The following is an 18,480-nucleotide window of genomic DNA, read 5'->3' on the forward strand; positions in this document are numbered from 1 at the left end:
CCCCATTGATATTATACTCTTCTAAAATTCAAAACCACGCTAAAAACTCATTTCCAAAACAACGAATGCAAACCACAATATTTAGTTCATGTTCGTAACACAAATTTGTTTTAATATTTTTAAAATATCGAAATACGTTTTCTTTATGAAGATACTTAGTAAATGCAAATAATAGTTGAGTATTTGTTTTAGGATATCTGGTCGAATAAAAAAAAGTACATATCCGACACCTTAAATGTTTTTTTTATCAACTAAAGTTAATTACAGATAATAAACAATTTATTTCTCGACTAGCATTCAAACAGCCTAAACTTTTAAAATACAATCTGCATTATATTGTAGTTCAGCTTATATACAATGTATATCGAACTTTGAGAAGTAATTGACGCTTTAACACATATTAATATTTGATGTACATCATTTGATAGTTTTTGGAATAAGGATTTTTGTTTTAAGTAGTGCTCAGACAAACTTGGCACTTATCAATAACAATATTACTATCAAACTATTAACCTCGTCAGTGATCTATTAAAAATAGGTACATAAGCTTAGATTAACTACAGAATGTACAAAGATTAATAAAATGTTTTAAAGTCAATAAAACGACATTTGTGTAAGAAAGAAGCCTAGTTATCATATGAGATAAACAAATGAACTGTTTCTTTAAAACATTTTATTCATTTTACATTAGTAAGCAGTATAGTCAAATATTATATATAAAATACAGTAATTTGAGTAATTTCAGCTGCACTGAGTATGAACAACTTATTATTCTAGTCATATTATCTTCACTCAGAATAACTCCATTAAATAACTAACGATTAGATCTAGTCCATTTTACACATAAATCTTCCAAAGTGATCAAATTCAGTACATTGCAAGGTACAGTGACGTTCAAAGAGCACAGAACTTGTAAGATTATAGGTTGCATGATACAACAAAGTACTCTAGATCTGGGCACATTAAATAATTATAAATTCCCATATGAAAGACGATTTAGTTGATTTTATTGAGTAAATGATATTTGCATGTTATAATAATCAAAGTGAAGTAACGAGTAATGTGTTCTCTCAATAACCTTACCTTTAATAACATTATTGTTTGATTTGTAATTCAAAGTTATTTGCTTTATATCTGGTGTCATTTTCCCGGGGTTCGTTTTAGATCAGGAAGCAGTGAAGCTGTTAGTGTCGAAAAATGTGATTTTCGAAAACCTACTAACAGTCAGTGATATTTTCCAATCAAGTGTAATAAATGAAACTGCTTCCGTTTTAAAATTTCATTCAGTAAGTACATAATGTTTAATGAATATGTGCTGCTTTTTATTAAATAATTTACTTGGGGAGTTTTTTTTACTTATTATTTCAAAAATTGTCATAGTTCTGTTCAACATCTGGAAAGAATTCTCATTACATAATTCAGTCGTTATGTGAATAACATGATTCTGTTTGCTTCGTTTAGCATTGAAAATTATTTTAAAATTATGAAATAATGTGTGATGTCAGAAGATTTTAGCATATTTTTCAAGTGCCTAGACTTGAATGTTTCTGATACCCCACGTCGTATTTATGTTTGCACATTACTAACGTTATAAGTTATTGAAAAAAAATTTGAAAACCCGTATAACCCATTGAATTTAGACGTTTCACTCTGAGACTAAGATGAAAAAGCTACTTTTTAGTTCATTAAAACGGGTGACTAAATACGTTACTCTAATGATTACATTTCAACAAACAAATGATATACTATGAAGGGTTAATCAAACGACGGATTGAACATCGGCTTGAGTTGGGAAATATAAAGTAATGTGTTACTACTGGCTGATGAGAATTCCTTAATTTTCTCTACAATTTACCTAATTGTGTTTACTATAAACATTATAGGTAAAATGAAGTTTTATGGTTAATTTTACGCCAAACTATATTCTCTAAATTATTAATGCATTGAAATAAGTCAGAAAAATTCCACTCAACCTTATTTCATTATAACATAAAAATTATTGGTCAATAAAAAGAAAGTCGTAACTAACTGAACATATTAAGTACATTTTTAAGGACTGTATCTTAAATAAATTCAGTGAAACATTTATCACTTTCACTTTTCATAAGTTTCCAACTACCATCACTAATACGTGTATTCAATTAAGAAAATGTAAAATAATAGTAATAAAAGAAAATATGACTAACATTACTGAACAAACTCTTAAAACTGAAGTTACTAAGGCAAGCATGACTGATAACTGTGTCTTTTAGAATGCATAAAATTAGTTTGATTCTCTTGAGAACAATGGCTTCAGCAAAGTACGATACATCTAAGGTCCTTTGTTTATTGATTTTGAGTAGTCAATATTATGCTCACTGTCAAGTAAATGATAAACAGCTAGAATAATGAAAATGATATACACTTGTGTGTAATATAGACGCTTACTTTCTTTTCTGTTGTCCCAGTATATGTACTATTTTACATATGTATACACTGATAGACATAATTGAGGGTGACATATGTCGGGAATTTATCCAAATTTGATTATTGCTATGAGCAGTGTGATAATAATTTAGAGAACTTTTTTAGAGTTTCATATAGATTGTAAGAAGTTCAAGATAATCGTAAACTATATAAATTCATATAGTTTCACTAATGTCCCTGTTCTTGCTTTATTAAGATTTAAAAATGTGAAAATTTTCATGGAATAGTTTCTTTTCACTCAATCTTTATAATATTGTATTAAACAAAAAGTTATTTTCTATCTATTGTCAAATCTATTAACAGATAAGAAATTCTGGAATTCACATAGATATTGAATTATCTGAACTAAATCTCTATCCAATATATGAAGATGTTAATTACGATGGAGTGAATGATGTTATTTTAAATGCTTCACCAGGAACTTATGCATTTCGATTGAAACAACCATTATTGGAGATTGCCAACCAGTTTTGCAGGTCAGTTCATATACACCTTCATAATATTAATGAATTGCAAATTTCTATTCTAAGAAATAATTTCATGTTTATTTCATGCATGAATGCTTATTAAATTAAGTATTCATTTCATTGTCAGATTAATTTCTCTTCAACCTTATTCTATGTTATACATTGAGTTATAAGCAGTTTTTCATTGTAGCATTATGTTTATAAAGCGAAAAGTAGACATAAAACTCAAACAAACTGTATAATTCGTCTTTTTAACAGTATTACTTAGTGATGTATAAATTAAATTTGAATAGATTTGTTTTTCTGTATTATAAGCAACAAAGAAGCGGAAAGTTTAAAATGAATCTCATGTGAAAGTTCAAAAATTTACAATCTAAAGTTACTTTAAACAGTTGATTGATTTCAAATCAAAGCATTTGTATTGTACAAATCAATGAAATTGTACAGGTAAAACTATATTTTTTTAATAAGACCTAGTGATCTCAAATACTTTTCCTTTTAGGACAAAATGAAATCTTGAATAAATCTTCACAATAAAATAACACTATTTATAAACAAGGTATATGTTTGATGTGTTTTCTATTCTAGTTGCAAGCAATATAATGTGACTAAATATATGTCAATATACTGACCTTATTTTATCTCATTGGTAGGTGGATAACAGGTGTAGCCCTCAAATACCTTGTAATCCTTCGGTGAATTAGATGTCATTTCAGTAGCACATTTTTTTTAAAAACTCCATACGTGTCACAAATAACAATTTGCTCCATGAAGAGACAAAACGAACTTACCGGCCCATTTTGTTAGTTAAGATGTTATAGCTTGATAGATTGTTATCTATTCTGTAAAATGTAATTTAACAATGATTTTTTCCTGAAGTAAATTCTTCAATATAAAAAAGCTTTTCAAATAAATAACGTTTTATTGCGCAAAATACGTTTACGTACTTGACAAAATTCCTTTTTTTTGTAAAAAAAACAATCCTAATTTACAAATACCTAGCGTTACAGTCTATACAAATAAAGTTGTCCACCCATACATTTTGATAGATATGACTTGTCTCATCATAAACATCTAATGTATTATGAAGAGCTCTAGAAAAATCAATTTTTTTGTTAACTTTGTTCTTAGTGAGTTGCTAAGCATTTCAGCTTAAATAATTGCAGTTTTTCTTTTAATATACGAGATAATGAAATTATTTTAAATAATAATCGGAAACTAGTATTTATTACCCACCCGAAATATTGGTCTCATATTGTGAAGTAGACTTATTACCATTTGTTCATAATTATAATCAATCTAATAATATACTACAACTATTATATTGGAAAGTACATTTTCTAGAAGTTGAAGTATTTGTTGAAGGATAACACTATTTTTGTTAGGATAGTACCAACAGACACCTTTACTAGTCATTGTAATTTTCATTTTATAAAAGAGTTGATATACCTGTAGATTTTGAAATTAACCTGAGGACTGATTCTAAATATCACAGTATTATTACAATCAGTGTATATAGAGTTACTTTATATTCGAATCAGTAAACATCATGGTTTTATTCTTGAAAACGATGATGAATTTTTAGTTAAAATGTGGTAAATATACTAGATACTACTTGAATTATTTTTTTCTGGTTGACGTTTTTCTAGCGAGTTAGATTTCTACGAGATGGGGTCGCTAATCCCATGCCCAACCCTCCTCCTTTACCCAGGCTTGGGACCAGCAGTAACTCTAGAAGAGCTACAGGCGGAGTTAAATATTCTAGATCCATATATCTACAAATCCGTTCAGTTTGTTAGTGTACTTTTCAAGGGTTATGCATTTAAAAACATGTAACATTGATGTTTTATTCTTTGTTACAATTTATGAGATATTTGACTAAAACTGTTTTCTAATTGTACTTTACTCTGCTTATTAGGGTTACATTAAATCATTAAACAAAGCTCACGTGGTAGATCGTTTCATTTTCTTCAATAAATTAAGTATATTTCTACTTTTTGGTTATTATCAGTATTCCTTTTTAAACAGAATCACTAACGGTTTACTGAATGCTTATATCTATCAAGAACCTACTTTTGAATAAAATCACTGTGTTTAGATTGCATTGACCTGAATTAATACGTATAGCATGATCATCAATACCGGTTAGAATGGTAAAGCAACAAATAAAGCATACCTAGTGTTCGAATTCTGTTCACTACATGCTTTGTTTTCACTTATGATTAAAGAATCTGCCTTTATTTACCTATATGGCTTAACCCATGCTCCTATCATCATTAATTTTCTAATGGTTTCATTATCAAGTTTCGAAAAATAGCTGGTATCCATTTTGTATTCAACATTAACAGTTTCAATATTACCCATAACTATTCTTAAACCATTATATGAGACAAAACACATTATAAAGTTTCACTAAGATATGTGATTTATTTATTAGCATTCTGATATGAACTATGAACCTAAGGTTTGGGCATGATGATGCTTTTTTATTAAAGCACATGTGAAATGTTGTGGGAATTGATGGTTTCACGGAACTTGAAATTAACTTATCCAGCATTACAGTTTAAGATGATAACAATGAGTTGAAATTTTATGAGTTAGTTAATAATCTGTGTTTCACTAGATTTCAATAGTTTACAAATATGTGCACATGCTTTTGGTCGGCTGGAATTGTGTTTCGCAAATGGAACCCTTTCCTATCACAAGTGGGTTGTAAGAAAGCTTAGGACATCCAAACAAATATAAAAATTAAGGGTTTGAAATTTTTAGCCGTCAAACCCATTCATTTTTGTTGCTATATTCTTCGATATTTGAATCCGAAAGATAATCAGAATCTATTATTGACAACGTTGGCTGATAATACCATCAATCGATGTACCCCCGGATTTGTTCTCTATCATCATTTAGGTTTACGGTATTCATTCATTTCTTATTTTTGGAAGTTATTTTCATCCTATAAACTATATCTGCAAATTCTAGAAGTTCACCTAACATGATATTGATATACCCTATCTTCTGATCCTCATCTTGTTCTCCTCTTCTACTTATGTGCTAATATGAAGTATTCAAAGTATGAAAAATATTCTGTTCATTCGAAAAAATTTTGCATTAATAAAAGAAATTTTGTATTTATAAGTTGTAAACCGACGATGTCATTTGTAATTTATAAAACCATCAAAATGAAACTCAGCCTTTTATCAAGATAATCAAGAACTCATAACATAAATTTGAATTTGAATGTTCACAAAGTATCTTTTTTTCAAGATGTTACTTTACTTCTGTTAAGAATAAAAACTTTGGCATAACAATACACTATCAAATGGTATATCCTAAATGTTTTTATCAGATTACCATTATGAGAAAATGAAAGTCTATAAGATAAAATCAAGTTTTAGCTTTGATGTAGTTGAATTTATTTATAACACGAATATAATAAACGTGTGAATGGCGTAAAACTTTTATCTCTATTTAATTATTTCTACGCTTTAAATGAATAAAGACAGATATTATATATCAATGAATGCTTGAAACGTTTTGATATTGGTTTGAGTACATAGAGAAAAGAATATAATTGTAAATTTTTTATACCTACTTATTTTTAACAAAGTATGTTTAATCATGGTAAACAAGATATCAGATACTTTTTGCGATGGTTTGATGATAGACACCGAAGAAATCGCATCTGAGTTCTGATAACTCGTGTGGATACGATTTTTGGGTTAGAAAACTTGGAATTTATCTTTTCTGGGGGTGAACTGTCAATCTTATGCCACAAAATTTCAGGATAACTTTAAAAATGCCTTTGTAGAAATAATGTTGAAACATGACATTCAAAACTAGATGACAATTTTTAAAAAGAAGTAAATGTCTTTCGTGATGATTATTGTAACTATATCTTCAGAAAATTATTGGTTTTCAGAAGGGGTTTTGTCGAGATTTTAGTGAGTTCAATAGTTGAAATCATGGGTCAATTGAAGGTAGACCACCACGGAAAACCTGGAAGCATTGGACGGCCGTTTCGTCATAGTATGGAGCTCCTCAGAAGTGCTCCACTAGTAACTGACTTCAAGAGGCATTTCCTGGAGATTTAGTGAGAAGCAGTGACCAGTGGAGTTCAACCAGGTCTATTGTGAGATATCGACCCACTGAAGACAATAGTGTGCGGTGACGCAATTTCGTGCATTAGTTGAACTTAGACATTAACACCGTTGAATGCCGGCTCAGTGGTATAGTGCTTAAGCGCTCGCGCGCAAGACTGATAGGTCCTGGGTTCGAATCTCGTGGGGGAGCAGGAGTCCCACAAAAGGACGAAACGGCCATCCAGTGCTTCTAGGTTTCCCATGGTGTTCTAACTTCAATTGACTTATAATTTTAACTATTGAAATTGTTGGTTTTGTTAAAAAATTACACAATTGTCGGAAGTAAAGTAAAATGTATCCAAATTCACTCTTCTTTTTGATTTCATGTCGGCATAATTTGTGTTAAATTGGTTTTTGTCAAGTAAAATACGCATATACCAATATTGTAAAAGAAGGAGATAGATGGAAGAAACATGAAATTATTTTGAAATTACCAAGTGTTTACATTATATATATAAACTTTAATTACCCATTTGCGTTTTTCTGTGTGCTTTGCAATCTGCACTATCTTCTCGTTTGGTCTTCAAGTGTTTTGCTGACGCCGTGCTTTCGCTGTACTGAAACTCTTGACTCCATCCAACAACTTTGAGGCCACGTTCCGAAACGTACTACTTACAAGCACTCATATGAATAGCGTACATTACAATAAGACAGACTCTTATCTTAAAATGAAAAGACAATGTGATGGCGAAAGGCAAAAGTTATGATTTATAATCTTCAACGACTCATAAGTTGCAAAGTTTTTTTCAAAAAGCTTTTATTAACTATCTAGTCTGAGCTAATTCTTCCAAAATATGATCGAAATCAAACGCATTGAAGACGATTCATGACTGAAACAATGAGCAATAATTTTCAGGAATCTATACTAATCATACTATGAATGAATTATTTCATGCGAATTATTTAATATTGAAGCGGGGGAAATTACGCATATGATTATATAGGTTTTCATTTGTCGTACTAATCATTACCATCATTATAAAACCAGTTGTATGTGTTTTATCAAAACAACATACACATACTTGCCCATTTATTGCGATATTTTCAGATTTAAAAAAAAATACTCGTTTTCATACAATGAACAAGATCAACTTCTGAACATGATTCGATTACGTCTTTGAACTAGTTCAATTTCGATCATTATAATTACACTCATAAAGTTCTGATTGGAGAATCATGAAAAAAACGTTGGAACGACCTTTTGAGTACTAAGTTCTAAATTTATACGAAAACATCTGTTAAAAGTTCATTCACAAACTTCTTTTCATTTCTAATTTTTGAATTAGAAATATTTTAATAATTTGGACTATTATTTACTTATGAAAACGTTTTATTTGATGTTGTGCTACCATTCGTAATAAGATAATATCTACATTTATGAATTCAATGTTCATTTTATTGTGCTAATGAGGTATGGCAACTTGAACCAATTCATATATATACCTGGTCCTATGTTGTAACTGACTAAGATAATATAACTAACTACATTCTATGTTAATATTTCCTTCGATAATTTGATGCGATTGCAGAATAATAAATAAGAACGTTCGTCTAAATTTCGACGAATAGTTTCGAAATATTCGGGCGTCGAGTTAATATGAGACATTAAAGAGGAAAGAATGTATTTATAAAATCTCAGCGAAAGAAGTCGAATTAAATCGAACGTTTCGCTTGGCAATCTGGTTCAAGCTTCCTCTTTAATTCTATGTCAGTATGTTTCAATCTATATTTAGTAATGACCAATAACTTACACCTAAATTGTTTATCATCTACATACTGAAAGTTTAGTTAAATCACTTTGAAAAATAAACAAAAAAACTTTTCATTGTCTTCATAGAGATAATTGTGTGAAAATACGATTGAAATCTACAATCTACAAATATTTGTACAAATAAAGAAAAAAGGTGTTATGTTAAATAAACTGACAATAGTTTACTTGAAATTTCACATTTGATTGATATACATATTAAACAATAGAAGCATATGTTACTTCTTTTTTTGTTTCTGTATGAACTAAAATTTGGAAAGTGTTATATAAGCACCAATTGTAATTGGTATATCCCTTTGTTTGTTTGTTTCTTTTAATTTAATTAGAAATATGAAAAGAAATTTATGTAATTAGTAAAGACATTCTGATTATTATACGTATATATTAATTTAACAAAATGTAATCAATAATTGCGGTGTAATAAGTAAGCAATTATTACGTAGACTGGCACTTCTGTTTGTTTGTTTGTTTTCAAATTGTTCAATCAATCATCTGTTGTCAATTAAAGTTATTTGTTTATTTGTGAAAAAGGTTTACTGTTAACTTTTAGTGTGAATATCGTGTTATAAAGCTTAACGATCATATTCAATAATAAAAGAATCATGTTTCGTTATTAGCTGATTCATAATTATTATCATAATGAATTATTCTTTTCAGTAGGAGGTTATAGAAATTATGTTTTTTTATTGAAATCATGAATCGATTGATGTTAGATCACTATTGAAAACCTGTAAGCACTGGACGGCCATGTCGTCCTAGTATGGTACTTATCAGCAGTGCGCATCTACGATCCCGCATATGGGATTCGAACCCGGAACATATCGGTCTCGTGCGCGAACGTTTAAGCTTTAGAACGCAGAGTCCGTATTCAACTTTGTTAATGTCGAACTGCTTCCGGATGATAGCGATGAGGTTTCTTAACACCACCAGTTGTTGGTGCACTCTTACGTGCTGATATATTAGCTAACTGCTTTATCGGTGCCTAGCCACCAGTACTTTTACTAGTTGTCTGCTTCGTGCGTCCCATTTTTGTGAACAATGGTAGTCTAACATCAATAGATTCATAATCTCAATCATGAATTACTGCCTGTGTAAATTATTCAATTTGATTCTGATCTAAAAGAAAAAGCCGAATCACATTCTAATTTTGGGTTATTTTTGTTCAGTATAATATTTATTTTATTTAAGTGTGACAATCATTTATAACAATATTCGTTATAATGTACAGTAGTGTGAATTTTGTTTGTTAAAACATGTAAAACAATATTTTCTAATAACATTCATTCTTTGTGCTTCCTTTATTTCTGTCATATGTGATATTTATTAACTAACCATCAAATGTCAGTAAAATCAATATACAAATGAATGTATTAGGTGAAAGTGGTCAATAGTTTTGTTTTTCAAAGATTAGATAAATCTCGTTTACCATCAGTTTTTATCTTCTTCTTCTTTGTACTGTACAACGATTCAGTGCATTTTTATGTTCAAAGAAACAGTTTCAGTGATTATTATCTTACTAGTATAGGGGTTGTGGAGATTATTAAGTTTTTGATTGAAATCGTGAACCGATTGATGTAGACCACCTTTGGAAACCTGGAAGCACTGGACGGTCGTTTCGTCCCATTGTGGGACTCCTCAGCAGTGCGCATCCACGATCCCGGTCGCGGGATTCAAACCCAGGGTTTTCCGTCTCGCGCACGAACGGCACCCTAATTTTAATAGTATGTTATTTAGTTATCATTTATTTTGGAACTAATTATTAATTATACTACTAATGTATTAATTAGAATAATCTCTATTCAATATAATTACAATTTATAGCTTTAAATTGTTCAGAAATAAAATTCCATTGTTCAATATATTTGCTCACCTGATTAAGGAAATTCATCATCTTATTCTCAATCTATTGGTCATTCCATGTCAATCATATCATTTAAACAAAAGAAAGTTTAATATAATTGTAGTTATACAATAACAGATAAATTATTTTATCATAATATTGTTATATTTCATATTACAGTTCTATAATAGAAAGTAACGGTATGATTTGAACTTTAGGAATTTAATACAATGAAAATTAAGTATTAGTCCAAGATGAAGCACATTGTAGCCGTATTCATTTGATCTTTTGAATAGGTGGATATCAGTTATTTGCAATTGCACTACTTAATTTATTGATTATAAAGACATAAGTAATCATAATAATTTGCAAAATTTTGCAATTGAGTGTGGGTTAAGGGCTTTATTCAGTATTATATTTCTGGTAAAATATAGAGTTCTCAGCACAGGGTATTTCAACGATTTTCCCTTACAAAAAAGGGTAGAAACGAAAGAGAAACCGATAAACGCAAACATATATACAAAAATTATGTAGATAAGCTACATGGAAGTAAATGATATATTTTTTAAAAAAGATGTGAATCTGTACAACTTTTAATTAGTAACAGGTTTAAGAATACAAGTTATTGACTAGCTCAACTCTAACAACATGTTCGTCGCACAGTAGATATGGTATTGTAGAGCGTTTATACCTTTGCTTGCGTGTATGGATTCTAATGCATTAACGTCTCGTTTTACCAAAAGACCATCATTAAATATTAAACAAAATCACATTCATTCTAAGGAGATTTAGGGGTGGAAATCGGCATACATAAAGTGAGATCGTTCGTATATTTAAGAAACGTGTTTTCTGTGGAAGATGACAGATCATAAGGAAAAAAAGAGAAAAGAATAGAGGAAAGAACATTTCCTCGTGGCAAACCATCATGAAGCAGTAAAGACGTCAAACGAGTTCCTCCAAACATAGTGTACTGTTCCTTTTCAGAGAGGTGAGGACATAGACAGTTGTTTGTAAAGCTGTCAGTGTTGACGCTGATTAAATTGTTAAGTAGTTGTCTTGGAAAAGCATCAAAGGCAGAAGTATGGTCCAGAAAAGGGCATCAGACATACTTTTTACCCTTTTCCAAGATGACCAACATATTATGATGCAGAACGACAGCAGCATTTAATGTGCTTCTTTTGCATTTTTGAGCAAACTGATGAGGATCATTGTGGTCTTTTAGTGCAGGTTGAATTGGGAGTAGCAACTATTTCTCTATTGTTGGAGAAGGGGTGAAGTCAATACTACGGTTCTAAATTACACATTCTTATCGCCAGATATTCTCTTAGATATTGGGATTATCTTATTTTTCTCCACATTTCCGGTATGAGATTAGTTGGGAAGGATCTGTTAGAGATGCCCGTGAATAGATAACACAGAATGTTAGTACATTTTTTAAAGAGGGCGTTCGGGATTTCATCAGGTCCTGAACATTGGGAAGAGTTAGGCAAGTGGAGACATTTTCGGGCATTAGTTTCAGTGAAAATCGGAAAACAACTATTCTTCAAATCTGTGGACATAGAGAGCATGATATCAGATGACTGATGTACACAGAAATTATTTGAGTCACCAACGTTCACCTAGTTATCACTTTTAATGTGTCTCCCACCTATAAATTATCTAAATAGTTTCCATATACTTGAAGAGGTTTTACAAAATACTGGTTTCCGAGCTTAGATTTATGATCTCTAGGTTTATTAGACTATTTGGCTTTTGAACTTCAATAGAGTTTTTCTCCTTGTACATTCTTTCTTTTACCCTCCATAGTCGTTTTAGTTGTGGAGATGAAAGTCGATCAAAACGGTCAAAAGTGGTTTCAGTGGTACTGTAAATATCAAAACGGAACTTTAGATAACGAATGATTACATCCACAGTGTTTTTCAATGAGTCATCTGTGAATAATTCTCAGTTAGTCGTACGAAATATCTTTTCGATTTTAAATATTTTCTTCTGAATAATTTATGTATTTGACTTTCTTTGTCTGATGTAAGAGTGTACTCTTTCCAAGCTTGCCATATATTTTGGGTAGAATATGAATCATAAACAATCAGAATTAGACAATGGAGCATGTTTACGAGTCACATATGCACTCACATTAATAATGAAAACAAAGTCTAAATAAGCATTCAAATGAGTGGGAAAATCTAAGACATTTTGATTATTTAGTGATGAAAGAAAACTACAGTCACATGAAATAAACTCACCACATGCAACCGAAAGTGAAACATTGAAAGTAGTAACATCAAATTGAATGAATTCATCAGCAAAAACAGATAGTTCAAATGATGTACAATTCGGAGTCACGTAGATGTTGGTAACATATACATAATGTATTTATTCAAGTGATGGCATCTTGAAGTTAAACAGTCGATAAAGTTGTTTAAAAGCTTAAAACATGCGAAAGTAGATCGATACCAGTCCACATTTACAAACGTAGTTACACCTCCACCATACCTTTTCTTATTGGCTGATCGTGCAGTGATACTGATCAATCGTCTTGTAAATAATTTAATCAAGATTCTTGAATTACGATAACACCACAACCATGATACATATTTTGACTTAGTCAAAAGTGAAGATAATCCACCTTGTCAATTAGTGGTCGGCAGTTAGAAATAGCAGTTCAAGAATCGACATCTGGTGAATGTTCATTCTTTTCATGCGTGCTAGCAGCCACAACAATGTCTATAATTCTACTTTTTTGTATCTTGTAAAGCAATACGTTGTAAATTTCTCACATACGCGCCTGAATAGTTTATGTGATTAATAGATATAACAACGTATCAAAGCAAAATTTAAATATACTTTGTTGAAATATGTAGATGGTAGGAACAGGTAGACCAGATATTCAAACAGATTACCGCCCTCTATATTTTATCACTAAAATCTCACATAGTTTAGCCATCTACTGAACTAGTATATACATGAATAGTTACATAAGTGTAAACCAAATTTACCTTCATGATATTTTAGAAGTAACTGCAATAATTTACTTCTTTCGTAAACTTCCTACAAATGAAATAACTAAGCTACTGAAATAAATATTAATATAGCAAGAACAAATATTGATGAAGAATAATATGAATTCATTATATTTCATGGTTTCTCATCAGCTGCTTACAACCAAATATGTATTAGAATTTTACATTGAGATAAGAAATAGTATGGAATAATTGACATAAGTGAATGTAAAGAATTGAAATGGCAAAGGTTATATATATATATATATATATATATATATATATATATATATATATATATATATATAAAGAGAGAGAGAGTTATTATTGATAACCTTTGTCATTCCAATTCTTTACATTTACTTATGTTAATTGTTTCATACTATTTCTTATCTCAATGTAAAATTCTAATACATATTTGGTTGTAAACAGCTAATTAAAAGGACAGTGGTATTTTTCCTCGCTGAGTAAATTCTATTGTTTTGATCGTTTATTACGTATCAAGACTACTGTTTTCACTTTAATTGAATTTATTTCAGTTAAAGTATTCGATTAGAGTTTCGTTTCTGTTTCTAAATTAGTTTGTCGTCGGTACTTTTGAGTACTTTGTTTTCTATTGTATCTGTTGGTACTTTTGGTTCTAACAATCTACAGTTTTAATTTTTTTGGTCATAGATCATTTTTGTCTCTGAGTATTATTGCATGTAGTTCTTTTTTTAAAAAAAGGAACCCTGTTTAATGACTGGACAGTGCAAACAAAGCAATCGCCAACGTCCGGGCTGTCTTTATCCTGTTGAAAGTGGCATGCAGTGCGATGAGTGCAAAGGCTAGTACCAAGAAGTTTGCACGAATTTAACGCCTGAGGTTTTCGAACGTTCCAGTAAAAACGGTTGCGTATGGCTTTGTCAACAGTGTTGTTCGGATGCAAAAAGCTTGCTAACCGAGGCCATTTCATTGGTAAATGCTGCTGCAAAAGTGTTTTGGCAAGCGTGGTCGGGACACATCGAACAGTACTCGCTCTGTCGACACGCGAATTGGTGTGAAGCAAACTCAGGTGAGTTCGAAAACATGTGACTCACACCGACCAAGGGATGAAAAACAGTCTTCAAAGCGGTCTTCCTCAGACAAAAACTCAAGAAAAGAAGTTTCTTCTGTCCCCCGTCTTCTAAATGGTATCCAGCAGGAAACGCCTAGAAGCCGCAATCGCAAGACTCAATCGGTTCCTAGCGCGAAACATAACCTGACCTCCCAAATCGTCGACAACCCTCCAGAATCCCACAGTATGTTTGACTCAACTGTGGTTGCTTTTCCTAGCAACGTTGACGAATGAGTACAGGTTGTAAGGAAGACACAACACAACTATATAAAAGGGAATTCTGCCCCCATAAAAAAGTCGAAAAATCGAAGGCTGATCACAGTGACAGATCAGTTATTTTTCATAGAATCAAGGGGAGTGAAAGTTCTGAACCAAAAACTCGTTTTGAGCATGACATTGTGCTGATAAAACAGCTACTTAATCAACTCATGCCTCAAAATATCCCCCGAGTCACTTTGCTAAAGCTGTACAGACTAGGTAGTCTAGCGAACTTGAAGCCTAATCAATCCAAACTGCTTAAAGTAGTATTCAAATCTCAGAATGAACGCGACTTAATTTTAAGGAATGGATATAAATTGAAGGGTTTAGGAGTTTCTATCCGTAAGGAATTGCCGTTGGCCGACCGCGTAAAACGACGGGAAGCCGAAAAAGAAATACAACTTAGGTTAGATGCTGGCGAAAAGGACATAAAAATTGTAAATTTTCGGGTTCTAAGGCTTCGACAGAGAATGATGCCGAAGCCACTCTGGGTGAACCACGAAGCCACTTAAATGGGCTTCGGATCCGTTACACAAATGCCCGAAGCTTACTTATTAAACGATCGTAACTAGGTGCACATATTGACTCTACAAAGCCAGACATAATCGCAGTCACAGGAACTCGGCTGACACAGTCTATAGATAGTATGGAACTTCATTTCGAGGGTTTTACGTTAGTAAGAGCCGACAAAATACAAAAGTGTAAACGAGGTGGAGTAGCTGCATTCATTAGGAATGCTATCCCATTCGCCATTATCGACAGTGTATCCCATGAGAGTGGGACGTATGAATTAGTTAGTTGCCTCTTGAAATGCAAGGGACAAGAGCTGCTGGTTTGGTCTATCGCAGTCCAAGCTGTAGGGTAAATGAGGTCCTGCTAGGCAGTCTCAATACTTGGTCACAAAGTGGTCGATGTCTAATCCTAGGGGACTTTAATGCATCAGTGGTAGACTGGGAAAATCTGCGAACTGAATCGTCAGATAATTCCTTCGATCAGGAACTAGGTGATGCGGTTATCACATGTGCCCTAGTGCAACATGTGAAAGAAGCGACTTGGTACGACCCGGACACTGAATCATCCTAACTAGATCTTATATTGACTCACTATGAGGATGACGTTGTGAACCTCTATTACATGCCACCTCTAGGTAAAAGTGGTCACAGTTTTAAATTTTGACTTCCATATAACTGTCAATCACGAGCACGCGTCAGCTCAATACAGAACTAACGTCTGGAAAGCAAACATACCAGATATCATGCACTCAGCATCTTTAGTAGTTTGGACAATAGAGCCAGAGTCCTCAATTGAACGCATTTCGAAGTTTATACTTAAAAGTTACCGCACCGCACATCCCTTGGACTATATCAAGGGGGCCGAGAAACTCTCCACCATTGTTCATTAGGGAGGTTCGCATCCATCTCCGTAAGAGAAGAAAAATGTGGGATAGATTTAGGTTGCTGGGGACTGATGAGACGAAATATCAATACCGAAAAGCTCGGAATACCTGTGCCTCGACCCTCCGTAAGTCTAGAAAGTTAGGGAATCCATAGAATGTCCTAAACGCTTGTATTCGTAAATAAACCAGAGGACAAAAAGAAGAAAAAATATTCATGCATTATAGGGAGACAGTACTGCCGCATCATTAGTGGAAGACGACTTTGGTAAGGCTCAAATGTTCTCGAACTACTTTAGAAATGTACATGCCATAGAAGCACTCTTTCAGTCAGCGCATACAAATCCTCCCGCACATGCACTGGACAACGTGACCATTAAAGAACTCGATATCTTTGGTCTGCTAAATAAGCTTGACATAGGTCAGTCTACTGGGCCCGATGAATTGCATCCTAGGCTGCTAAAGGAGTTACCTAACACCGTTGCGAGCCCTTTAAGTATATGCTTTAATCTAGCCGTAACCCAGGGTCGGTTACCAAAAGACTGGAAGAACGCCATAGTAAGTCCTGTCTTCAAAACAGTTACGAAACATAAACCTGAGAATTAGCGACTCATTAGCTCAACTAGTGTGGTTGTTAAAATCTTAGAAAAGATTATTCGGAAGGAGCTGTTTAAGTACCTCAATGAAAACCGGATCCTTTCGGAGAAACAGCATGGCTTCAGAATAGGTTATTCTCGTCTCACTAACTTATTAGTCGCTCGTGAAAGCTGGTGCGCTCTTAAGGATCAAAAGTTACCTGTAGACGTAGCCTACATTGATTTCAGCAAAGCTTTTGACAAAGTTCCACACAATCGGCTTTTATATAAGCTAAGGAATGCTAGAATTGGAGACAATCTATTAATGTGGATAAAAGACTTCCTAGTTCGGCGCCAACAAAGAGTACGGGTGAACTCAAAGTTGTCTAGCTAGAAAACTGTGCTTAGTGGAGTGCCCCAGGGTACAGTTTTGGGGCCAGTGTTACTCTTCTTGTATGTAAATGACCTTCCTCGTCTACTATCATCATCGGTCTTGCTATATGCTGGCGATGCCATGATATGGAGAGCGATACGAAGTAAGGGTGATAGCTTAGAACTCCAAAACGACCTGGAGAAATTATCTGAATGATCTCAAACCTGATAGTTGCCTATAAATACTTCCAAGTGTGTTGTGATGTAGATCGGTCATCGAGGTACAGATACATAGGCGATGAATAACACTGGGCTATCTATCGTCCAGATACATAATGACTTAGGAGTTATCGTTAGCCAAGACTTCAAGACTACTGCACACTGCCGTGCAATAGCCCCCAAAGGTTTTAGAACTTTATGGTCAATACGTAGGGCTTTTAGTCATGTCGACGCTAAGACGTTTTTGACTTTGTATACAGTGTTCGTACGTCCTAAACTTGAGTACTGCATACAAGCGGCCAGCCCCTGCCTAAAAAAAGACGGTGAGCTTCTGGAAAAGGTTCAGAGAACGGCAACTAAGCTGATTCCCGGAATAGCGAAGCTTCCGTATGAAGTTCGACTGGCCAAGCTGAACCTTTTCCCGTTGTCATATCGCAGAACTAGAGGCGACTTGATTACAGTTTTCAAATTGCTTAGTGATAAATTTGCACCTGATATACCCTCATTTTTCTTGCCTTCAAAAATAGAGAATTTACGAGAACACTCTAGAAAAGTTCACAAGCCCAGAACAAATTAGTTGTTAGCTGACTATCGACTTTCCCATTTAATCATTAACGAGTGGAATTCATTACCTTAGCACGTGACTGAGGCTCCATCCGTCGACTCTTTCAAAAGAAAGTTGGATCAACTGAGAGACCACCATTGCCAGGACTAACACAGGCCATCAAGCCTCCTATCCTTTCCAAACTGAAACTGATGAGAAATCACGAACTATAATGAATTCATTAAAAGGAACTAATTACATAAATATTAATAACTGATAAGAATAGATATGTGCCAAGATATATTATTATTCTAAAGATATAATTCAATGATTGAAATTTGTTC

The 18,480-nt window shown here is 32.8% G+C and overlaps 1 protein-coding gene across 1 annotated transcript in view; it reads left to right on the top strand.

Moving 5' to 3' along the window:
- The window catches only part of MS3_00001987 (uncharacterized protein), a 205,025-nt gene that overhangs the window by 38,445 nt on the left and 148,100 nt on the right, over positions 1-18,480 (top strand). Inside the window, exons 3-4 of the mRNA XM_051209532.1 lie at positions 1,165-1,286; positions 2,770-2,942. Of these exons, the coding sequence (XP_051074986.1) occupies positions 1,165-1,286; positions 2,770-2,942 (295 nt within the window). The remainder of the gene's footprint in view (positions 1-1,164; positions 1,287-2,769; positions 2,943-18,480) is intronic.

Source organism: Schistosoma haematobium, chromosome 1 (assembly GCF_000699445.3).
Source record: "Schistosoma haematobium chromosome 1, whole genome shotgun sequence".
In the NCBI taxonomy this organism is placed as follows: domain Eukaryota; kingdom Metazoa; phylum Platyhelminthes; class Trematoda; order Strigeidida; family Schistosomatidae; genus Schistosoma; species Schistosoma haematobium.